This window comes from Dysidea avara, chromosome 15 (genome assembly GCF_963678975.1).
Source record: "Dysidea avara chromosome 15, odDysAvar1.4, whole genome shotgun sequence".
Taxonomy (NCBI): Eukaryota; Metazoa; Porifera; class Demospongiae; order Dictyoceratida; family Dysideidae; genus Dysidea; species Dysidea avara.
Window position 1 is genome coordinate 5,222,794 of NC_089286.1, and position 25,930 is coordinate 5,248,723.

Genomic DNA, 25,930 nt, shown 5'->3' on the forward strand with positions numbered 1-25,930 from the left:
ACAAAAATAACCGGAGTTAGATATGTTTGTTTGTAGTTCATACCACGTGATGTATACAGAACAGACTGACCCAAGGGACTGACCGCCATGATTGCGTTCTTCGCAAGGTTCTTAAAGTTCGCAAGTCATTACGGAGCCAGTATAAAATGACGCCACTTATCGCTCACCAAGGTGCGTACTGGATTATGTACACCCTCCATATACAAGGGAACTGTACACCTTTATTATGTATATGGGGCTATAGTGGGGATTTGACACAGCCGAATGTCAAATACTCCATAGTAGGGCAAACCTATCGTGTTAAATCTCCACTGTTGGCCCCAGTTGCAACGCGGGATTTACTCGGGATTTGACATAGCGAAGGAAGTTACAACAAAAAATATTTGGGTGCTTCCTGAACGATCGTCAAATGCCCCATAGTGGGGCAGCAGTTTCGTGTCAATTCCCCCTGTAAAGCCCCACTTACGCCCGAGGGGGGGGCAATACATCGATAGGTGCATTAAACCTACCAGTGTCTGGACCCTATTTCTTCCTTCTAAATGAGAACAACCTCATATTATTTTAAAATCAGCTGGGCCCAAAATGTCATTATAGAGAGCTTCTATTGTATTACTGTGCTGTTTCAAGTGATTGCTAATAATATTGTGGTAGTAATCAGAATACATGTTGTATTTATGACACTTGCACATTTCAACGTTCATGTAATTGTAACAGGGGGATGGCACTCCAATATATTCTGTACTCCGATATTTGTAAGCAGAAAAGTCAAGCTAGGAATTTGCCATTGTTCAAACACAGGGCCGCCCACAGGGGGGGAAACTGGGGCATTTTGCCCCGGGCCCCAGCCTGAAAGTGGCCCCAGGAGGCCCCATGTACTCCAATAGAGCAGTCAGATCTAAATACTCTAATAGAGCAGTCACGATATTCTTCAGAGGAGCAGTGCAGCAAGTTTATAAATAAGGAGATATGGTTGGTGAGGGCTAGCTATTGTCATTGTCAGCATGTAATGACCTTTTTTTTTTTTTTTTGGTCTTCACCTTACAGTTTGGGTCAAGTTGTGATTCAGAATGGAAACCTGGGGCCCCACTTTAACTCTTTGCCCTGGGCCCCTTAATTTCTCTGGGCGGCCTTGTTCAAAAAACAACAAGCACAGGTACTAAAGCATATATACCACCACCACCAGTGCTTTTAGAATTGCTACTGCCTAGCTAGCAAAGCTAATAGTAAACATAAGTATAATTTCACAAGACAATTTTAATGTTTAGGCCACTATTTGGTGGTATTCTGTTTTTCATCAGTGCCCACATGTGTTATTACTACCACACGTATTTCCCCATTATTAAAGATTTAACCACTATTTCATCTGATTAAACAAATATTGAGGATGTGCAATTCAGTTTTAGGATTGCTGCACAGTAGCTACCTTGCATTGTAGCCAAGAGAATGTATAGACTGCAGTGATGCTTACTGATCCTCGAGTGGAACTGTGATCACGTGACAAAGGATGACAGGATACGGTTGCCAAACTAGCTGTGTTGAGTTAAGCTAAGTTAGCAAATTGTCTGTTATGCAGAGAGTATCAGGTCCTGGAGAGTATAAGTCTATAGCTAGCTATATTGCAGCAAGTACTGGGAATAATGGGTAATGGTAATACCTACCTGCCTGCACTAAACATTTGGAATTTTCTGATGAAAAACAGAATATCACCAAATAGTGGCCTTAGTGAAAGTCAATGGTTAAGACTCTTTTTTTTTTTGCATTTTGACTAAGCATGAAGATTGGAGTGCCACCCCCTTCTAAAGGGAAGTCCATTTATGGAATACTATAACAAGTAGCATAATGGAAGTTGCTAGCAATAAAAACGTTGTACCTAGACAATTTTCAACCAAGGGGTATTGAAATTGTGTACATATGAATGATTTCCACTTAGTGATTAATAGATTGCCTGTGTTTTACAGAGTGTATAATTTCTGATGGTCATCACTACAGTGCTTAAAACAAGTGCTGTAAATGCATGAATAGCTGTTGGTATTTGATTTAGAAATATACCCAAGTACAGTGAGACCTGTTGAATCAGGTCACCTGTTTAATTAAATTGACCAGTACAAAAAACATCAAATCATATGTAATGTGTCTACAAAATCGGCCGCTGTCCTTGTTAAAATAATGTGATGCACTGTTTTCTTAAGAATGAGGCTGTGACATGCACACGTAATACATATAATAGTTATGACAAGCAGACCAGTTGTTAGAGAAGCTCAGAGTACTTGGAAAACCTACTTTGTAGAGTTACATAAAAAAAGAACCCACATTTATTACTATGGTTTTGAGTCATGCATTGTTCAATATTTACATACCATATGTTTACATGTAACTGACAGCATTGAAACTGGGTTGGGTCATTCAGGCCACCTTTTGTCCAGGTCATCCCACTTATTAGTAGGTATGCACGATCCATGTCTAATGCAATGGATTTGGAGCCATGTAATTCTTTGATATACAAATCAATGTAATTATATAAAATTATTGCTAGTCTTGCTGCAAGCCAGTTTTTTGTGTCAGCCATGCCCACTTACTGAGAACATGTGATATTAACAATGCTGTGGGGGGGTGATATAGTTTGTCTATGCACAAAGTCACACCTATTACTTTGTAGACTTATGCCCAATGACTGGTCACTACTATAAAATTACTGTACCTGTGTAGTTGCTGTAATGCTACCTGTTAAGTTAGTGGAGCAACCAAATGTAGTTCTTGGGTCATGTGTCATTTCAATTTATTTTAAATTAGTGGGTTATCAGGGTCAGCAAAAGTTACACGGTTTCAATGCTGACTGTGACAGACTATTATGCATGCATACAAGTGATATACCATAAGACAGATTTTGATGAATCAGCATACCTAAGCGCCTCTAAAATTTTAGAAGTTACTGCTATTACACTTGTAAACTCATGCCTGCTTCTCACCACGCTTGTGATGATGTTCGAATTTATCATCCGCTCTGCTATTCAAGGACACCATGTGTATGGGCATGGACACCTTGATACGTAGCTATAAAGTACTGCAAAATAGACATTCTTCATGTAGGTTAAAAGTACACTGTCTCACTTCACACCTAGATCTTGAATTGCTGCTAAATGCATAAGCACACAGTTAGCACACAAAAAATTAATACAAACAGAGGCACATGTTCAGCAGAACTTTAATGAGTTAAATATTGATAACATATACAATTTGTCAAATTTTCTGCATCAAATCAATCTCCTGTCGTATGGTATATACTTTAGTGAGGTTTCATTAATTGCTGTACATAGTTATCTTGATGAGTGTTTATTAGCCACTGCTTAATTGTACACTGGTATCAATGGCGGATCCAGGATGGGGCATTTGGGGCAAATTCTCCCACCCCCCCTCTCCACCTTGTGGAGGAGCCAGCCATGCTTCTGATTAAAATAGCTAGTAAATTTTGTCAGGCCAACCGAGATCAGTTTAAAACTCATGAAAATATGCACATTTTACTAGCATTTATTACGAAACCAAAGCAAACTGAAGTCAAACTAACTGTAAAATAGTCACTCAGCACCTTCGTGCGTACTAAGCGCCTCTAAAAATAATTATTGTGTTACTGTTGTTTAAGACATTCAGAGCCTTTTAAACAGTTTAAGACTTCACAACCATCTGAATAAGCCAAAATGGCAAAAATTAACAGTGAGACACCACTAAGAGGTGATTATTTGCTGCTTCAAAAAAGCAGCAGTGAACTATAGGGAATATGGCTCTCCCCATACATGCAACCACCTACAACTTACCCTGTTTGTGCCCCTCCCCTAGCCAGCTCCTGGATCCGCCCCTGGGTATCTCATCACACAAACCCTAGAGAGTTACTCGTATGTGCAAGTATGTCACACTTATACATGTGCTAAATATATTCACTACTTTGATGTTATCTTTTCGTGCTATATACTGTAGGAGCAGCTCTCTCTCAACAAAGCCAAGTGGACTGCATGCAGCACAGAGCACTGTAGTGCAACAATATTTCTTAATACTGTGTAATTAGAAGTAGAACCATCAACACCTGTAATATAATTGGTTACTATTCAGTGGCAGTGTAGTCGAGCTTAGAATTTATGTAACAAATTCACTATTTACTATACATTTGCATTGTTAAGGAAGAGCACTTGTCATATGTATTGATTTAGTTATGAGAGGGTACTGAAGGCATTAACATCAAGATAAGTAGTTCCTATGTACTGTGCCAGAGTACGTCTTGTATTTTATTAGTTACACACAATGATGTCCCATCACACTGCTGAAGATCTCTATAGTGGCTACTGTTGAATAAATACTCTGAGTCAAAACCTCTTTCACTTGTGAGGGATGAAGAGATGACACCTGTGCAGGCACAACAGTGGATGTTGTAAACAAAATTTAAAAATATATATATATATATATATATGTTTGTTCAATTTGATTAGATGTTTCAATCTGAAGAGTGGGGTAAGTAGGTTGGCACAGAACATACGAGTGCAAAATAAATAGAAGAAAGGCATGGTCTCGCATTTTGCTTGTAGCTGTAGTGTGGTTTTGAGCTGGTTTTTAAAAGATTAAGGTAAACAGTATTGGAAGAATGACACTTGTGCTTAAACAGGTATTTATGCTTTATTTTTTACTTGAGAGAATTTATTTCTATGCTTCAATCTGTGGTTGGTTGGTTGGACCCATGAAGCAACTACTATTAAAGTACAAAAAATTAAGTATTTAATTGATTCTCAATTAAGGCACATCCACTCCCATGCCATGAAATTCCTGTGACAAAGGGGTGTCACACGTAAACTCACTATATGTTGATCTGCGACTACGGTCAAAGTTTTGACCCACCAAAATTTTGCTTTGACCTGTGACTAAGAGTCTTTTTCAATCTTTGACCGGTGGCTTAGTGACAGCATTTCAGTACTTTTTGATTGTGGGTTGGAAATTTTCACCCTTGACCATTGACTTGGCACGAATTTGGTGGCCTTGACCTCTGACTTAGGCCACAGTCACTGATCTACCTACAGTGAGTGCCTGTGTATCACCCCCTTGCTGAGATGTAGAGATATACACTATTGTGAGGCACTGTCCAGAATGTCTTGGACTGGGGCACTGAGATAGATGATATATTATTTTATTATCTATGATATTAACAAATCTGTCCTACACAGAAAATTATCATCAGTGCAGAGACCCCAGTGCCTTTTACAGGAAGGGTCATTGAAATTGACTGAACAAAATTAGTGTCTGCGTGTTATCCTGCCACAGATAGTAACGAAAACTTACATGCCCTCAAGTAGCTAAATATAGTCCTGCCACTACACTGACTAGATCAAGATGTTCTGCCCACTTCAAAATCCTAAATATTCACGGTAGTGCAGTAGTGGTCCATGGTTGTCGTCACCTTATGCGATTATCCATCAGCCCGTGATCACTCGACAATTCGATTGTTGACACGATGATTCAGAGGGATTATGAGGTGATATCCACAGACAACTCCGGTTATTTTTGGATTTCATTAGTTGAAATTTTTTCTAAGTCCAAAGTGGTTCCAAAAAAAAATTCGCCCGTTCCGGGGTTTTTAAGGCCCGCATCATTGAGGAAGTACGCGCTTGAAAAAGTAAGAGTCAATTCTAATTAATTGCCTATTGGTTAATGGTGAAGTGTAATCGAAACAGACGATTATACATTTGTAGTTGTACTAGTAAAGGCAATTCTGGACATGGCAACAACTGATGACAGAATACGGTACGTCATACAACGTATTACTGACGTTACCAGTATAATTTTGTTAGTCACAGAGATGTGGATCTGGGGAGCAGGAATGCAGTTCCCAGGAGGAGGGTGAGTAGGTGTCTATTTGTGTGTGATTATATATACCGTATTATCTTGTGAACGTGTGTGCTCCAGTTTGGAAGAACAGCTAGTCCATTTATTTAGAGATTTTCATGGCTGTGCGAAAAGCCATTTTATGTAATTCAGTGTTATTTGTGTACTTGTATGTGTGGGTGGTGTAATGTATGCTATTGTTTTGTTTTGTGTTTATCTTGTATATTCTTGTATGCTTAGTTAGTTGTTGTATTTTTGTATCAAGGAGGAATGGCACTGTGCCAATTGTTGTGAGTATAAAATAATAAATAAATCAATCCATCAATCAATCTAGTGGATTTTTAATTAGTTGTGAAGTTGATTCCAGTGCTTAATTCACAATGTAAACTTGACTGTGCATTTGTCCAACCTGTGTTACAACGTATTATCTACATTTTTGATGTGTAGATGCATGCATAATTTCAGCTTGTAATAAGCATTGTAAAAAGTAATTCGATTTGAAAGTTTTTAGTTCGCATTGATTCTCCCTTCTGTGGGCATAACTGCATAATGTGTATACTTTCTCTATAGTGAAGTGTAGTATACACGTATTGTATAAGAGCAAAGAATTTAATTTGATGATTTGGCTACCTCATATGGCTAAATTAAAAATCTCACAATTATGAATCTTTGTTGAGTACTAGTGTCAGTTCAAATCAAATGCTTGCATTTTACAAAATCTCACTAGCTACATATTTTAGTGCCAATTTTTTTTGTCTTGTCATAATTTGTTCATACACGAACAGTATGTTGTCACTTCAGCATGGAAGAATAATTCCTCTATCAGATCAGATAGCTATAAGATCTTATACACTGAAATCTCTCTATAATCCAACACCTCTGTAATCCAGAATACCTGACATTGTTTTGTATACCTAAAAGACTTTCTATATATGTAATACTACCTCAGTGAAGCACTACTGTGCAAAACTCTCGGGGGAAATTGAATAAAAATATTATCAATTGTAGTGGACAGAACTCAACAAGCAAGTGAAAACGTACATATAAAGGTATATTTGATTTTTTCTTGGGGCTGGTCCCCTTGACGCATCAGTAATTACTAGCTGTCCAGTACAATATAAATAAATAAACAGGTGCATATATATGGATGTACTATCTCCAGATCCGTAGTGCCAGGTCACAACACATGGATTGGCTTTGCTGCTTTGTCCCATTTTCTATAGCGGGCCATGATTACTATGATCACCTAAATTAACACACAAACCAGGCATAAAAATGCAATTTGTACCTAGTGAACAACTTACAGTAACTTTGGCTCCAGTTTGCACAAAATAAGCAGCAGTGAATATCATAGTAATTTGTGTGACGACACCTTGGACATCACGTGGACTGTAGTCCTGTTAGGCATTAGTCTTTTATAGTGTACCGAGGTGACCACATGTTCCATAAAAGCTCATTAATTTAAAAAGCTTCTAGTCTAAATCCAAGGGACGCACAAGAAGCCTGGCCTGAAATGTTGTAGATTGCTGGTAAAATCTGGACTAGATAACGATAATCAAGATCTTATGGAAATCTTGAAAATCACTTGAAATTTTAAAAATTTTGAAATCTCCTTGGTTTTATCGAGTTTGTTGATCCCTCATCTGAATTAGTGGAGTATCACTAGATGTAATACACTACTATAGTTGAAAAGAATTTGTTATCACTTTTGTACATCAAGAGTTCATCAAGAAGGCCAAGACAAACAATAAATATCACCATCATATAGTACGATAATACTGTATAGTAGGGACCACAAATGTGGCCCACAAAATAACATCACCCAAAAACCAGCCTCAATTTTCCATGATGACGATCAGGCAGTATTGGTTAGGTAAAACTAAGCCATCAGATCAACCCGAAATGCTCTCAACAAGTTGCTACGAAATTTAAATATATATATATATATATATATTTAACGGAATTTTCTACTAACTGAGTAACTGACTGATGCCTTCAGACAAGCGTAACTCGATAACGGCTAAAGCTACGGGCTAGATTTTTTTCACTGCTCGACATCGCTTTGGCCCGAGAAGTGCTTTTTGGCATACCACAGTACGTACAATGCATTCTTCATGGACTTATCAGTGTCCTCCTTTGTGTCCCATTCATCTTGGCTGACAGCGAAAGGTGTCAATTTGGCGGTAGTATGTGATGGCTTCCCTTCGTAACTGAAATAGTCCATATTTTTCATAGTGGCTATTTTGATTGCAGAGGTGCTTTTTGAGTTCTTGATTCATAATGCTGTGTAGGGGGTTTAGAAAACCCGGACCGGACTAGGTCAACTTCTTCAAGTAAGCCAATTCACACAATAGCTATAACATACGTACAATTCACGCAATAGCTAGCTATAACATACACTCTTCACCTTGTAGCCACTCTGCCAAGAACATAATTAGCTAGCTATGATGGCTCAGACTGCAACAGCGATCGTGCACGAAATTTCATCCACGATAAAACAACTTAACTAAGCTATTAAAATACTTTCTGCTACATTTCACTACACAATTGCTACAAAGCTACAAGCTGCTGTACTCACATGACTGTTACACACACTAGTAACCGCCCGAATGTATTAGAATCATGATATACAAAGTGAAAGGAACTAAGATAACAGCAAACCTCTGAATTTATTTCGGTAGTGATGAATGAGTAATGGAGTATTTATAGCTACATGTCAAGGTAAGCTTTAAATAGAACAAAACCTTACTACTCCAGAAATCTCTATACAGCTACCCTGCATGGGCACTAGCTTACCTTTCTTAGTTTAGCCAGTCATCCATGACCATTCCTTTACATAAGTTCGAAGGTTTGCTGTTATCTTAGTTCCTTTCACTTTGTATATCACGATTCCAATCAAATAGTTCGAAGCTTCGTTCAGTCTCATAACATTCGGATGCTGTTTTACCCCACCAAAGCTTTGTTACCATGGATACCAACATGTTAAACTAGTTGCACAAGTATTATCACTCCTTGTGGAAGCTGCCATTTACATATTTTTTGATGTAGTTATAGTTTAAACAATGGTTATACTGGAGCTATAACAAAGTGTAGGAGTTTGTGCTACAGTGTATACCCTAAGAACCATCAATTGTGGTCATTAATAGTTGACATGATGTTTGCAACAAAGCTTTGAAGCTTCGGTAACATTTTGATAAGAAGCTTCAGAGGATGTATTTGTACATTCGTTCCAACCTTAGTGTGTAGCAGTTGAGTACAGCAGAAAGAGCTTGTAGCTTTGTAGCGATTGTGTAGTGAAATGTAGTAGAAAGTCTTAGTTAGGTTGTTTTATCGTGGATGAAGTTTCGTGTGCAATTGCTGTTGCAGTCTGAGCCATCATAGCTAGCTAATTATGTTCTTGGCAGAGTGGCTACAAGGTGAAGAGTGTATGTTATAGCTAGCTATTGCGTGAATTGTACATATGTTATAGCTATTGTATGAATTGGCTTACCTGAAGAAGTTTGACCCGGTCCGGTCTGGGTTTTCTAAACCCCCTGCTGTGTAACGGGTTGAACATAGCTGACAACGAAGCGTAATGGATACTACACTTTTCAGACGATAATTGGTAGCGGCACCATTTCTTTCTTTTGCGGTTCACCAGTCATAATAATTTTATTTTACAAAAATAGTTAACAAACAAGTACACAAAAATTCAAGTACACAAATTTTTTGGAATTTTCGACTAGAGTAGGAACATAGCACATCGATAAAAAAGTACAGAAACAAGCTGGAGTAGTGCACGATATTAAATCACAATAAAACAATAAGAAGTGTTATATCCCTACTGTGCTCAAGATATCATAATGGAATTGCACAGTAGGGATATAACACTTCTTATTGTTTTACTATTATGGACTACTCCAACTTGTTTCAGTACTTTTATCGATGTGCTATGGTCCCTAGACTCTAGTTGAGTTTTCCAAAAAATTTCGTGTTTCGTTTGTTAAACTCATCAAGAGAAGCCTAATGGCACCTTGTTTTCGACCTATGAATGAAGTACGTAGCAGTTAAAGTGGTAACAACAAATTCTCACAGCTTCACAAGACCCCTCAGCATCCCGACAGTTAATAATCTGACATTCTTGTTATCCCAATGAGCATCGGATTATAGAGGTTTCACTGTACACCAATGTGTACTCGTATCTGTTTTTCATTATTGTCAGTTGTTCTACACTAGTCTCCATTTCGTGAAGAACGTCAAAGGAAACGAAGTCGTTCAAGATCACGTTCACCTCTAAGACGTCACACAAGTCCCAACAAGAGACGTCCCCCAGAGGATGACCCACTCCACCCAATAACATACCCCAGAAGAGAGAAGGAACAGAGACTTCCAGTGGAAGAGAAGACAGAGCAACCTGATCCAGTCCCTCCTGCAAAGAAGAAGAAAGAGGATAACCCTCTACTAATGAGGACAGGTACTTGTTAATAAAGACACCTCTCTAATTGTAACCTTGATAATGAGGTGGTCTTATTAATGAAGCCATGAAGTACACCTAACTATGCTTTGTACATGTCACCCTGTGTGTAACATCTCCCTCATGTAACATGTTTGGCAGATACGCATGATTTGTAGCACCTTACTGTATATAACAGCATGTCACTGGATGCACCTCACATGTCAAGCAGCACTCATGGCTCGCTAAACATTCATGTAGGTTCCTGTTGACGTGCATAAATGCATGCACTACATTTCAAGTATAAATTTGTTGCTAGCTAATTATTCAGTATATTATTAATTTAAAGCTATGGGAACTAGTGATTTGTGAATGTACACCCCCCTGGAATTTAGTGCTGTATCAGTCAAAAAATACCCTCAAAAATAACCCGGTATATGTACGAGTTACTTTTCTGTACTCCATGGATGTTCTTCCCCCACCAGGAGGAGCATACATTCCACCAGCTAGACTTCGGATGATGCAAGAACAGATAACAGACAAGAACAGGTGAGCATCACATGATCTTTCGTGATGTCATGTTATCCCCACCCTCTTCTGCAGTGAAGCATATCAACGAATAGCATGGGAGGCTCTGAAGAAGAGTATTAATGGTCTAGTGAATAAGGTGTGTACAGCATTGTAATAAGGAAATAGCAGTTGCTGTTAAGTGTCATTTCCCAACCACTTTTACCGTTGGTATCAAGTTTTCTGTACATGTTTAATTCCATGAAATGGCTGATCCAGTTTTTGATCCATATTTGTACATATATATATATATATCACCAGGAACAATGGTCAGGTGTTATTGGTTGTCATGTTGTTGACAGGTTAATGTGTCCAACATTGCCAATATAGTGAGAGAGTTATTTCAGGAGAACGTCATCAGAGGGAGGTAAGAATTGTTACTACTAAATATCTCATGTTTACTTTTCCTTTGCAAAATCTTTAGAAGCTAATTGTGTATCCAGTTATAGTTAGTTACATCATATTCTATGTTAGTGGTTCTGTTGTTCCACTACAGGGGATTACTGGGACGATCCATAATCACAGCTCAGTCTGCCTCTCCAACCTTCACACATGTGTATGCTGCCCTGGTTGCCATAGTGAATACCAAGTTCCCACAAGTTGGAGAGTTAATTATCAAGCGAGTGATTGTGAATTTTAAGAAAGGATTTAGAAGGAATGATAAGGTGAGCACTATTTGGAATTATTATATTATATTCCCTATCTGTCACCATAACCACCATCCAGACCATGTGTATGGCTTCAGCCAACTTCTTGGCTCATCTGTGCAATCAGCAAGTGGTAAGTGTGCAATACTGTCAGCCCTAACATTTACTGATTTTTTTTTTACAATCCTGTACACTGTAGCACAGTATTTAGTATATCACAGTTTGTTTGTTTGTTTTTTTATTTTATTTTATTGTTTGTAAATTAATCAATGTCAACAACTACTACATAATGGATATGTAAAATAGTGTATTATTTCTTCAGGTTCACGAGCTGATTGCACTAGAGATCTTGACATTGCTACTGGAGAATCCTACTGATGATAGTGTAGAGGTAGCCATTGGCTTTCTCAAAGAATGTGGCCTCAAACTGAGTGAGGTGGCTCCCAAGGGGATGCATGGTAAGTGTTGTGTGTGTATGTAGCTGTTGTTGTTGATTTCTTGAGCAAAATATTTTACTTGTGCACCACCAAGGTACTTGAGTTTGTGTACCTCTTTGTCTTGGTTGGCACTGTTGAAGTTGTTGTGGAACTTCTAGCTCTCTCCATGAGGTTACTAGTCCTGCCCAATTGCAAGGAAGTTGGGTATTTACTGGCAAGTGATGTCATTCACAATTGGTACACTTGCTTGATCCAATACTGAGTATTACAGTCTGAGGGTAGGAATTGCTGTTCTGCATGCTATACAAACATTTTAAAAACATCTAAAAGTAATTGTAAGTCGTGCAGTAGCACTTTAAGTTACATACCATGGAGTGATTTTTGATTCTTTGCAAAGTGTTCAGTGATATAACAGGTACCATAATGGTTGTTCCCTAATTGTCCATTACAATGTTGTAATAGTTTGTAGAAAAGAAAGGGCACTCCTTTATCTTTACAAATTAATATGGAATGACTATCAAAACTTTTTGATTGTGGTTTACGTAGTTTAACTATATTTGGAAATCAGCTGACCAGCAAGATATTTTGTGGCAAAGATTTTAAAGTAATTGACCCAGTTGAAACAGTGCATGCAGTTGGTCTGTGTTAAAGCCATATACTTGTGATAATATTTCAGGTGTGTACGACAGCTTAAGAGCTATACTCAATGATGGCAAGTTGGATGTGAGAGTGCAGTATATGATTGAAGTGATGTTTGCTATCAGGAAGGATGGCTTTAAGGTGTGTTGCTCTTTGTACAATGTAACTGTGTTTCTGGTTCATATACACTAACAGATGTGTATTGGCTAGTGTGTACACTAGTTACAGTATTGTCTTGTACACACTGTACTCATGCTGGAGCCTGCATGATATGGTATGCTTTGGAGAACTATGTGTTTGGTTGTCCTCTAATTTTGAAGTATCAGTATTAGCAGCTTCCAGTATAATTACAATAGTATTGTATATTAGGGGTCATGGAGGTTTGGGCTTTTCTGGCTGAAGAATAACACCCTAAAATGTTACTGTGAAATTTTACTGACTGACTGATGCCTTCAGACAAGTCTACAGGTTTGATTTTTTTCACTTCGATGTTGTTTCAGCTCAACAGTATGTACAATGCATTCTTCATGGACTTATCTGTGTCCTCCATTGTGTCCCATTTATCTTTGCTGACAGCCCAAGGGGTCAGTTCATGGTAGCGCTTCCCGACGTTTGACTGTAATCATCTGAGTTTCTGTTGTGACTGGATTGATTACAGAGATTCTTCTCTTAGTGTTCTTCGTTTGTAGCACTGTGTAAAATGCTGGACATAGCTGTAATGGCCACTTTGCTATTTCAGTAATTGATAGTTGGAATGCACACTTACAATGAGCCTGGTGCCGTTCTTTGGGTTCACCAGTTATAATAATTTATTAATCCCTAATTTGGACAGGGTATAGTAAAGTAGGAATTTAATAATGTCCACTATCCACTAGTATATCCTCAGGTGCAGGCAACCTCCTTTGTTTCACTACTTTTTATTTCTATATGTGATCGATCCCTAATCAAGCTTAAAATTCTTAATTCAACAAATGAAGCTCAGTCCCTCAGTATGCAGAACTATATTCAACTAATAACGTAGCAGTGCTCACCAGCTGATGTAATACTCAGTCACTTTTATTGCAAGTGTTCGGTTACAGTGTATTTGAGATTGAATGAAATCAAAGTCCTACTGTAATTATAGTCTTGTTCCCAGCCAGGCTCACGCTAATGCACAAACACCATCTGGTGACAATGCTCGAGTTTCTTTGGCCTATTTTGGCTGACCAATTAGAATCGAGGAGTTACATAATCGTTTAAAAGCAGTGAAAAACCATTCAAAAATAGCTAAGAATACAGTAAAATTCAGAATAAGGCGTTTACTAGATGCGATCTCTTCATCTATCGTATTAGTAGAGGATAGCATTTCATTTCTGGTGAAACGTCAAGTCACGATTCATAAGGTGAGATCGGGAAGAAAAAAAACTTGACAACAAAAATTTTGAACAACCCAGTTGAGTAACTTCTGATAAATGGCTTTAAATTCTGCTTTTTCATCTACTTCCAACACATTCATGCGATTATGCAACTCGACAATTCTGATTGGCCAGCCAATATTTTGGATTGCACTTCTGGGCCCAAGAAACTTGAGCATTGTCACTAGATGGTATTTGCGCATTACCGCGAGCCCGGCTGGGTACGAGAGTACTGTAATTACCATATCACATACTGTGACATCATATGATATGCCATTGTTACATCATGATGATGTCATACAGGAACACCCGGTGATCATCAGCCAGTTGGACCTAGTGGAGGAGGATGATCAAATTACACATTTTGTCACTATTGAAGAGCAGTGTGACCCCGAGGACCATCTGAGTGAGATTAGAATTGTTTTGTACTGGTAATTAGAAACATTTCTTGTTACAGATGTGTTCAAGGCTGACCCGGACTATCTAGCCAATGAAGAAAAATATAAGCAGATCAGAGATGGTACGTCTGTAGTTGCTGTACATTGAGTACAAACATGTGCGTACGTGTGTGTGTGGTCAGGTACAGAATGAAACTGGTGTAGTGATTGTGATATACCTGAAAGAGCATAATATTATTTGCATCTAACAGCTGTGTAGTCACCGATACGATATGATACACATTACGGTACATCTTTCCAACAGTACAATTAGATGTGTGGGCTGCTAATAAATTTTCATAGCTATGCTAAAGAGTTCAGGAAAGTGGTCAGCTACACTATTATATTCAGAACGTCATATTAAAGTTAATTAAATGTGTGAGTGGCCTATAATTTCTCAAAAGTACCAGCTATTTGCATTTCCGTGATTGTGTAATCTTACTCTTACTCTAGTACATTAACATTTGAAGGTTGTCTTATCCACAATATCATATACCCATAGTGAATAATATTTGTGACTGGGCACCTGCAAAAATAGAGCATGTGGGCACATCAAAGTATTAGCACTATCAGTATCGCGATACGGTCAGACTATCACAATATTCCACTAATTATACTGATATGTATATAGCTACTAAACTTGGTATAATAAATCTGCTGCAGTCACTTGTCTACATCACAAATTTGATAGTTATAAGCCATTTCTGACATTATGAGTGCAGGTGGCCAAAATGGGTACTTGGTTCACAAATGACACATATAGGGATTTTAAGTTTGACTAACCAACGTTATCCAATCATAGCTTGTTTCACTGATGGACATAAATTGTTTCTTGTAGACGTACTGGGTGGTCATGGATCATCATCAGATAGTAGTTCTGGTGAAGGGTCAGGCAGTGAAGAGGAGGAAGATGCCAGTGAGGATGATGAGGGAGAGATGAATATACAAGATGAGACACAGACGAACACCTTGGCACTGCGACGTACTATCTACCTCACAATCATGTCAAGTTTGAGTTTTGAGGAGTGTGCACACAAAATGTTACAGATGACTATTAAGCCCGGACAAGAGGTACGTGTGTATGTTAGTTCAATAATATTTGTATATTAATATTATGGACTGATGTTGGTATGTAATTTTGTGAGGTCTAATTGTTCTATTGTTAGAACACAATTATGATACTGTAGGGCCAAATTTACCATGTATGGCACATGCCTGGTTTAACAATTATAATTGCACCTTCGATAACTTTTGCTCTGAGCATCTATTAGAAGTTTAGACATTTACTATTGCTCATAACTGTAAGATCAAATCTTTATTCATGACAATGCCATCAATCATCAAGGTTAACACTATGATACCATCCCCTCATCCTATTAAGGGAAACTTTGCTTTGGAAACTAAACTGCATTTGGTGAAAAGATACTAATCTCAGACACTACGTTGGCTATGAGTGAATTGGTGGGTTATTCTTGTAGCAAATTGCCTAATTCGCCAAAGTTTCCCAGTGCCAAAATTTCTCTCTATACGCTATCACAGAACCCAATTTGACACAAGACAACAACATCTAAATCACTTCATCCTGCCACAGGCTACCCTTAACACCTATAAGTATACCGTATTGTCTCGAATTACGGCTCCGGGCATTTATTTCTTTCAAGCAACTTTTTACCCTGGCTACTAAATGAGACAGGCGACTATACGAGACCAGTGTTTATATACCTGATCAGCATTCACGAGTCAACTTCATACCTTGTTGTTGTACTCTCCTGGACACTCCTTGATGTTTCCCTCAACATATTTCACAGATTCAAGCTTAAAAGGAACTCTATAAAACGTTCTTCACTTCATGGTTTATAACACCGCCCGGAACTGTTAAAAATAATGAGACGTTTATTTGAGACCCGGAATTTATTTTTGCTATGATGTTGTATACCCCCGGCAACTAAACAGGACCAGGTGTTTATACAAGACCGGCCATAATTCGAGGCAATATTGTAGTTATATCCCAATAGCTGTTAAAGACTCAATAATTCACCAATAATAATATAACAGTGTGATGCGTAAAATCAAGATAAATTTACTTCACAATATTATTGTTGTAATTGGTTAGCTACGTACATGATTTTGCTATTTGGGGTTTTCACCCCCTGGGCAAACCAGCTGCCAACCTTAAGTCTTAAATATGAAATTTTTGTATTGAGGTATCACTAGTAAATACACTGTATTATACTTGTCACTACAGTACGATGCTGCTAGTATGATCATTGAGTGCTGTAGTCAAGAGAGATCATATAGGAAGTTCTTTGGTCTACTGGGACAGGTACAGCACAACAGATGTTAGTATCTCACTGTCTATCAATTGTGTGTAGAGGTTCTGTCAACTGAATCCTGAGTATGTGGAGCAGTATGTGAAACTATTTCAGGAACATGTAAGCCATCATATACGAGTACGTATATCAAGATTTGGAGATATTAATCTGTTTTGGTATTTGATTTCAAATGATCTTTTGATCTACTTGAAAAATATCACTTAGAGATGACAGAGTAGAAGAGATATTCAATGAGCTACAGTGAATAGGATCCTGGATCTTGCTATATCTGAATTATCAATTATTCAAACACTGGACTGTTCTATTAGAACATTGTCAATTGGTGTGTGTTCTATTAGAGTAGTTGAACACTGTTTGAATGGACTTCATTTCACCAATTCTGAACTGGCACACCAGGTGTTTGGATAATGGAGGTCCCAGAGTATTTGTATATGAGTGTGTATGTACAGATTTATCAATTGAAAATGTACTCTGGATTACATACAGCACCACATTAAATAGAACCATCCTTCTTACAACTTAAAAGTACTCAAGTTGCTTGTTTGAAATCTCTTTGGTTGTAATAATGATTGGGTCAATATTTATATATATTTGTTTGTTTCCTAGTACACAACTTGTCATCGGCTAGAAACAAACAAGCTAAGAAATGTGGCAAAGTTTTATGCACACTTGTGCTATAGTGATGCCATCCCATGGACGTGTCTGGCCATCATTCACCTCAATGAAGAGGAGACAACATCATCTAGCCGTATCTTCATCAAGATCCTCTTCCAGGAGCTAGCAGAGTATATGGGACTAGTGAAGCTCAATGAAAGACTAAGAGATCCGTAAGTGGGTAGATTGCAATTTCAAGAACAATAATTGCAGCATTTAGTTAAACTGAATTCTGTCTTGCCTTTGTTTGTGTTCTAACGGTGCTGTTAAGTTCCTTTGGTTCTTTATAAAATTGCACAATCTATAACCAGTCCACTCTCTGAAACTTACAGTATTTCTGCTGGTAGCTTGAAAGCTTTATAGATTACATGCACATGGCTTTTATCCATAAAATTGTGCTGTTACTAAGTTTCATTTTTTTTTGTAGTTTAGTTACCATGATTTCATCACTACATGTTGGACGTAACAGACACATTTTATATTAGTACATTATTTATGTGTATTGATGGTGTTCTCAATGAGTTGATATACATGTTGTTGTGGTTGGCAGGTTTTTAGCTCCTGGATTTGAGGGATTATTACCACGAGATAACCCCAGAAACACTAGATTTTCCATTAATTTCTTTACATCTATTGGATTGGGTGGACTTACGTAAGTGATGAATTGTATGTGATTGTGTGTTGAACCAGCTTTTATATTAGGGATGACTTAAGAGAACACCTCAAGGCTGCATCGAAGATGATCATGTCACAAGTCAATGACTCAGAATCATCAGGTGCAGTACACTACTACCCTTAGTACAATTGTACCCTACATTGTTCGTATTCCTGTCTAATAAGGGACGACTTCTCATGCCATTGCAGACTGACTTGCATATGCTACACCTTTACCCTTACACCCACATAGAACTTTTGGGGAATGTGCATTTACACATTACAAGCATACATGGCAGCTTTAAAAGGGAGGTAAACTTGACTTATACAGCCTGAAACTATACATTGGTGGTAGAAAGCCTGTTCACTGGACTACTTGGAGAAGTTTAAATGAACACTATCAAGACTCGCGGTAGTGAGTTGCGCAGCAGAAACACGCACCGCAGACAATAAATGACGAGACCACTACACGTGAGGATTTTACAGGAACTAACATTGTCAAATTCGGCCTGCCTGTAACTCACCCGTCATTTACACTATCTCTCTGAAACTCTAGAGTTAAACTCATCATGTCACTAGTAACTACCACACAAACAGTGAAGCTAATCCATGTCGACTGTTTTGAAATCAAGACTGCCGACATCAAAGAGGTTTCATTTTTTTTAAATCGCATGTGGTTAGACACAACTGCAGGTGTATGCCCTGCGTTCCTTTGTGCATTCCAAACATTGATTACCCTGCTATCGCTTCCATATTCTCTCAATCGAAGATTCACATCATTGATTTTGCCATACATCATTACCCTACAGCTGTAATTTCAGCACCAAACAAAGTTTTAGTCATCCTCAGTCGACCTAGAAGCCAAATACAAAACCCATATTGTTGTTTTCTGCAATACTCGCTTGGCATTTAGGGCAATGTGTCTTTAAACTTTTCTAAACGTTTCGTTGAGATTGTTACATATTTTTTCGAAAATGACCGGTTTGAAATTTGAATTTAGTTGCCCCCACGTAATTTGCTCTCTAAGGATGCGGCTTAAGAATTTAAAGAATGACGCAGAGCACAACTGCGGTCACTGGTTATTGATGAACTGAGCTGTGAATAGTAAATGTAGTTAATCAGTGCATGTAGCCATAAAAGAAGTGTGCAAAAACTATGTCATCGTTCAAGAATGTAGCGAGTTTGAAATTTGAATTTAGTCACCCCCACGTAATTTGCTCTCTACTGGTGCGGCTTAAGAATTTAAAGAATGACACAGAGCACAACTGCAGTTACCAGTTGTTGAACTAAGCTGTGAGAATGTGTATTTGATTAGTGCATGTAGCTAACCTAAAAGGAAGTATGCAAAACCACCAATTATTTAGAATTGTCACCATGCACCCCGGTACACATGTAGTTACAACATACAGAAGACACATGAATACTCAACAGTTTTCACAATAATAAGAATTATGTAATAATGACTGTAATATAACTGCTATGCAAGTAATGTCTCCACTTCTCCAGTGGCCCACCGTGGTAGCAGGACTCACATGACGGCATAATCATCCAAACACAGATAAGCAATGGGAGTAAGTGCACTGACAACGAGTTGGTGTGAGTCCATTTGTAGAATCCAGATGAGTGGGTGTGGGTCCAGTATGTCTAAACAGTTAACACACATTCTTGTTATAAATATGTACTAGAGACACAAACTGAGTACTGACGGAGTATCCCATAAGAGGGAACATGTTTATATTAAAAAATTACTAGCTTTGTGTTCTGTAGTGATGAATATAGTAATATACACATAATCATCAAGTTTCAGCCTAGCTATGACATGAACTTGTTCTTGCCCTGATCTAGACTCCACAAGCTCATCAGGAGAAGATCAGGAGGAAGAAAAAAGATCAAAACACAAGAAGGAAAAGAGAAAGCACAAAAGGTACATGTTTATGTGTGTAGACATGTATGTAGTGCATCATACCACAAACATTAACTTTGTGACATCATCATATGAATGCACTGTAAGAGTTTCCAGAAAATATGACTATTATGTGTGTGAAGTTCTTCTCAACCTTACAATATATTGGGTTTTACATTTTGGTTGCTACTTAATTTCTCTGCAACAACCAGTCACACAATGAAAGTTGTTTACAATAATATAGTTTTTCAGATCTAATTTTTTGAGAGGGCATCTTTCCCAGACTTTCCAGAATGACTGAAATCCACGTCTTTTGCTCTAATGCCTTTTTTCTCCTCTACACTGACTGTCAAAAAGGTGGTCAAACTATACTAGTCAATTAGAGTTAGAAGGCATTAATTAGAAAAACAGCAAGACTAAATTTCATGAGTTGATGATAAGAGTCCGACATTGAAACTTTTATCAAACAGTACAGTAGTACTGTTTAGTAGGGTTTCCCCCTAAAATTATGCACACTGCTAATATTGTTGTGTCTAAAAACCATCATAGAAAATCATATGCGGTGAAAATCACATTTATGCATAGTCTTACTCCATTTTAACATCAAATACAGCATTAGTCTAACCCTAACCCTAACCTAATCCTACAAGCATCCAGATATACAATCATACAGCACTGTATAGTAGGGACCACAAAGGAGTAGGCGTGGTCCACGAAATAACATCACCCAAAAACCAGCCCCAATTTTCCCTGACAATGATGAGGCAGTGTTGGTTAAGTAAAACTAAGCCCAAACAAGCTTTCAGATCGACCTGAAACGCTTTCAACAAGTTGCTACAGAATTTAAGAATAATTTATTTAATGGAATTTTCTACTGCCTGACTGACTGATGCCTTCAGACAAGTGTAACTCGATAACAGCTAATGCTACGGGCTTGATTTTTTCACCATTTGATGTCGCTTCAGCCCAAGAGGTTCCTTTTGGTATACCGCAGTACATACAATGCATTCTTCATGGACTTACCAGTGACCTCCTTTGTGTCCCATTCATCTTTGCTGACAGCGAAAAGTGTCAATTTGGCAATAGCACGTGATGGCTTCCCTTCGTAACGGAAATCGTCCGTATTTTTCATAGTGGCTGTATTTTTCATAGTGGCTGTTTTGATTGCAGATATGCTTTTAGTTTTTGAACAGTTCTCAATTTGTACTGCTGTATAACAGGTTGAAGTCAGCCGACAACAAAGCATAATGGATAGTTCACTTTTCAGACAATAATTGATATAACTGGAGTGCGCGGCACCATTTTTTTCGGTATGCATGGATTGCAGAGGTGCTTTTCGAACAGTTTTTGATCCAAAATGCTGTGTAATGGGTTGAACATAGCTAGCAACGAAGCATAATTGATACTTCACTTTTCAGACGATAATTGGGGCGCACGGTGCCATTTCAGATGCGGTATGCGTGGGTTCACCAGTCATAATAATTATTTACAAAAAAAGTTAACAAACAAGTACACAGAAAAATTTGGAATTTTCAACTAGAGTAGGGACTATAGCACATCGATAAAAAGTACTGAAACAAGCTGGAGTAGTACACGATATTAAATCACAGTAAAGCAATAAGAAGTGTTATATCCCTACTGTGCTCAAGATTATAAGATACCATAATGGAAATGCACGGTAGGGATATAACACTTCTCATTGTTTTACTGTGATTTAATATCGTGCACTACTCCAACTTGTTTCAGTACCTTTTTTCGATGTGCTATGGTCCCTACTCTAGTCCAAATTTTTCTGTGTACTTGTTTTTATAAAAATTGTCAAACCCATACTTTCATCTGCCTGCCTCACTGCCTGACCACAGTCACAAGGCTAGAGGCCAAACAAAGCAGCTCATGGCCAGCATTTTGTGCCACCACAACTAACTCATGGGTGGGATATGCCTTTTATGGTTCCAACTATACCTTCTGCACTTTGCTCATGCCAGAAACCATACCAAGGTGTTAATTTTCCATATCAACACTTTTCTTGCAGAGCGTGTTTAGATGCCACGAGACTATTTGAGGTGCTTAATGTGCTGTAGTAACCCTTGGTAGTAGTTAGCTGGGCTTCTAAAGCAATTGCAAAGACCACGCCCTCTTAAATGAAGTGCTGAGGCTACGCCCTTAACAATCTAGCTCTGTGGAAAACAAGGTATTGTACCATTCCTGCTAGTGATGTGCGATATTAGGATTTTGGTTTCAGTACGGTATCAGTATGATATTTCATAAAATATTGAAATTTCGATACTTTTTCGGGTTTTTTTTCCTTTTGATTAATTGCATTAGCAGTCAAATATTTACAGTTATGCTTTAAAATAGAATTTGTTGTGAAGCTAATAACAAGCCTTGGAAACTGGTAGATGCCTTGTAAAATGGCTAAACTGTACAAAACGGAGTTTCATTTCTGTTGTGATTACACAATCACACACCAAACATTGTAAATTATCAAAATATTATTCAATATATTGAAAAATATTAACTGTACAATAAATATTGATATCAGTTATAAAAATATTGAGATTTGGTATGGTATCAGTATTGAAAAAATATTGAAATTTCGGTAATTTTTTGGTATATTGCACATCACTAATTCCTACCAGCTGTGTAGCTATGTAGCGAGATCGATATCAAGATAATACAGTAGTCACAGTATAGTTATGTTCTAACAAACAAAGTCAACAAACTAGTTTATTAATTTTAAAATGAAATAGGATTACAGCAATAAGAAGTAGTGAAACAAGAGATGATGGTAGCTATGAGAATCTGTACTTGGTATTGTAGCAATGTACTACTTTGCCATGTTATTGTTATTGCTGGATCCATTATATTACCATTCATTGTTGTGCACCCTTTTGTTTGCCAGTTACTGTTGCTTTTGTGGATGTACCCTTTTGTACAGCAAAGGTGTTTGTGCATGGAAGATATAGAGTACATACCTGAATCCATTTAATTTACCCATTAACAGCCGTTTCCCGTCATGGCATATAAATCATTCAAGGAATAAATCTAGCAGCTTTGCTATATACAAACTATTTTATTCGTCGCATAGCAAGAAGAGCTAGTGTTAAACAGACACACTCATAGAAGTCCCATTTCTGTGATAAGTGGATCCTTCCTGAACTAGTGCACAGTTATATAGTTGTGGGCAAGTGGTTGTTATTAGAATAGGCGAGTTGAATTGTTCTTTGAGTTAAAAACTATTGTATTACCAAAGAAAGTACTACTATACATCAATGGTACAGGTGGAGATGACCCTCCACTGTTTTATCCTGAATGTGGCATGCTGCACACTGGTACATATACACATGCACAACACCAGAAATGAGACAAATCACAAAGAGAATAGCTGTGAAATGGATTACACTGTAACTAAGGATGGTTACCCCTAACTCACCACTACTTTAACCATTACCATCCTTACATACTATATAAGAATAAAATGCCAAAGCTTAACCCGTAAACCTGCAGCTATTTTAGAATACATAAGTACTGAAAACGCACTGTCCAGTAAACTGGATTTTACACATGCCTTTAAAACAAACTCCCATAGTACAAAGACTGTTAAAGCTATCTAAAAGCTACAAACACTGTCCTACTCAACGTTAAATTTTGGTTTAAGGTCACATCCTTCCAACCAGAACTTCACGCTGTACCTTAAAAGTACAAAATAAGTATCTCTTTATCTTCCTTCGTCACATAACGATGGATGAAAGGCCTTAACTTGGCTGTATTTCATCCTGTCAACTCAACATCATTTTGCTTGTCACATGATGGCGATTTGGTTGATATACAGATATCATGTGATTTCTTAAATGACCGTTGAGCACAGTGACAATATGAAGAAAATGAAATGATTTAACCTCATAGCAATATGCAAGTTAAATGAGTGGTGCCTTTGAACTCCCACACTAAAATGGTATATAATTTGTTAAACAAAACATACCACTATAGCATGGGTGGTGTTCATGGTGTTCAGAGGCACTGCTGGGGGTTAACTCGCATATTGCCTGGGAATATCCAGGCAATATCATGGGAACATGGTGGCTTTGATGCCCAACCAGACCAGTTTGACTTATTATATTGAATGACACTCAGCATTTCATTGTGGGATTTAGTATTAGTTTCTGCAAATTATGACAAGTTGATTGTTAATAATCTATTCTCTATGATGAATGATCACCCAATAGTGAAGTTGATGTAAAAATAATAAAATGCAATTTTTTAGGCTTGAAACAAATGAATGTGTAACCACATCAAACGTTCTATTAATGATTGCCCATTCTGTCTTCAACGTTCATCCTAATGTCCTAATTTTGTGTGTCTGATACTGTGTAGGTGTGCTGAAATCATTATAGTTTACTTTGTAGGAAGAAGTCACCTAAGGAAAAATCAAAGCATCAAAAGAAATCATCAAAGAAGTCAGAAAGATAACATGACACATACACATAATATACAATTTTGTTACATGATACATCCTATATACAGACATACATACAGATATAGATACATAATTTCGTCTTAACTTAGATACATACAGAGTCCTATAGTCTCAGGGTTACATAATTACTATAAAAATAACTGGAGTCCTGCAGCAAGAAAGTAATACCACCTGTTCAGCAGTTTGACCACATTCAATGGCACTGAAGAGGGTACATTAAAGATCCTGTAAGAACACAAGATGGCAACCAGGGCTGTCTGTTAAAATATTTGATGCTGCGTTGAAAACAATATTAATTTTAGTGTATTAAACTATTTGGTAGATGGGATACATCACTTAGTGTGTTACAGTCAATGGCCTGATCATCACAAGATCAACAGAGAATCCAACTTGTTGGACATCAATGTACACTATAGATCTTTTCAGTTGCTTCCATATTATATAGGAGTGTAATACTTTACCAAAAATTAATAGTAGAGGAGTGTCTTGCTACATCTTGTTAACAATGATACGATGCCGGCATTAATTTTGTTGACTTGCCATCTCGTTGGTCACTTCTACATACAGGTTGCATGTATAAATATTACTTTAACCCCCCATACCTAAAATTATAACACTTTTCCTAGTTTCATGCACACGTTATCTGCTACAATAGGCACCAGCCTATAATCTGCATAAGAAGTGTCTGCAGCATCAAGCTAACTTAAGCACGTAATGCTAGTAGGGATGCTCAACATGTAAATTTTGGCATAATGGGTGAGTAAAAGCAATGAGAGCAAAATGCTGGCATAATAGGTACAATTTTTGTAATGTGAACAAAGGCCTGGAGCCTAAACCTTTATTTTTTGAATGTTAATATATCCACCAGACAAACTTGATTACTTGTTTCTCATCCACAAAAATTTGGATTTCCATGTGGGCGGGAGATCATTATTAAAGAAAATACTCCAGATCAAGTCTGTTACTATAAAGGTTAGCTAAAGCCTTTTAAGAACTAGAACTTACGTTTTACCCACCATTTGTGAAATGTAAGTGATATTTGCTGTGCCCAAAATAATACTACCAGCCATCTTAGCATTAAAACATGTGTGCACATGATTGATAACAGCAATAATGAAATTAGAGGCAGTGAGGTAAAAGGGGATGAGAAACAATCAGTTTGCCTGTCCTCATATTCATACAATACAATAGTAACTGTATAGTAGGGACCACAAAGAAGTAGGCGTGGCCCACGAAATAACATCACCCAAAAATCAGCCTCAATTTTCCCAGACGACCATAAGGCACTATTTTAAACTAAGCCCAAACAAGCTTTCAGATCAACCCGAAACGCTTTCAACAAGGTGCTACGGAATATTAAAATAATATTATTCAACAGAATTTTCTAGTGACTGATTGACTGATGCCTTCAGACAAGCGTAATACTAAGGCTACATGCTTGATTTTTTCACTGTTCAACATCACTTCAGCCCGAGAGGTGCCTTTTGGCATACCGCA

General features: G+C 37.7%; 1 protein-coding gene and 2 long non-coding RNA genes across 3 annotated transcripts; 2 read left to right on the plus strand and 1 right to left on the minus strand.

Annotated features, from left to right (window-relative positions):
- The first annotated feature begins 30 nt into the window (after positions 1-30).
- Positions 31-4,153, plus strand: LOC136245114 (uncharacterized). The gene is made up of 2 exons (XR_010695768.1): positions 31-171; positions 3,970-4,153. It is a non-coding gene; the product is annotated as an uncharacterized lncRNA (long non-coding RNA).
- On the minus strand, positions 4,097-5,671 carry LOC136245113 (uncharacterized). The gene is made up of 2 exons (XR_010695767.1): positions 5,317-5,671; positions 4,097-4,392 (listed from the first exon to the last, which is right to left on the minus strand). It is a non-coding gene; the product is annotated as an uncharacterized lncRNA (long non-coding RNA).
- On the plus strand, positions 5,638-24,507 carry LOC136245103 (pre-mRNA-splicing factor CWC22 homolog). The gene is made up of 20 exons (XM_066036623.1): positions 5,638-5,778; positions 5,826-5,874; positions 10,075-10,312; positions 10,777-10,840; positions 10,895-10,958; positions 11,161-11,225; positions 11,355-11,523; positions 11,585-11,638; positions 11,828-11,963; positions 12,619-12,722; positions 14,279-14,381; positions 14,433-14,495; positions 15,251-15,483; positions 16,658-16,735; positions 16,785-16,844; positions 17,352-17,572; positions 17,950-18,051; positions 18,102-18,175; positions 19,899-19,977; positions 24,363-24,507. Exons 1-20 carry the CDS (start codon positions 5,753-5,755, stop codon positions 24,424-24,426), a joined length of 2,046 nt encoding a protein of 681 aa, XP_065892695.1. The 5' UTR covers positions 5,638-5,752; the 3' UTR covers positions 24,427-24,507.
- The last annotated feature ends 1,423 nt before the right edge of the window (positions 24,508-25,930 follow it).

Bases quoted from the DNA above. Each gene is read 5' to 3' on its own strand.
- LOC136245103 (XM_066036623.1), top strand. From the start codon at position 5,753: ATGGCAACAACTGATGACAGAATACG. The intron at 11,226-11,354 runs GTAAGAATTGTT...GTTCCACTACAG, and splicing joins GAGAACGTCATCAGAGGGAG to GGGATTACTGGGACGATCCA. The intron at 14,496-15,250 runs GTACGTCTGTAG...TGTTTCTTGTAG, and splicing joins ATATAAGCAGATCAGAGATG to ACGTACTGGGTGGTCATGGA.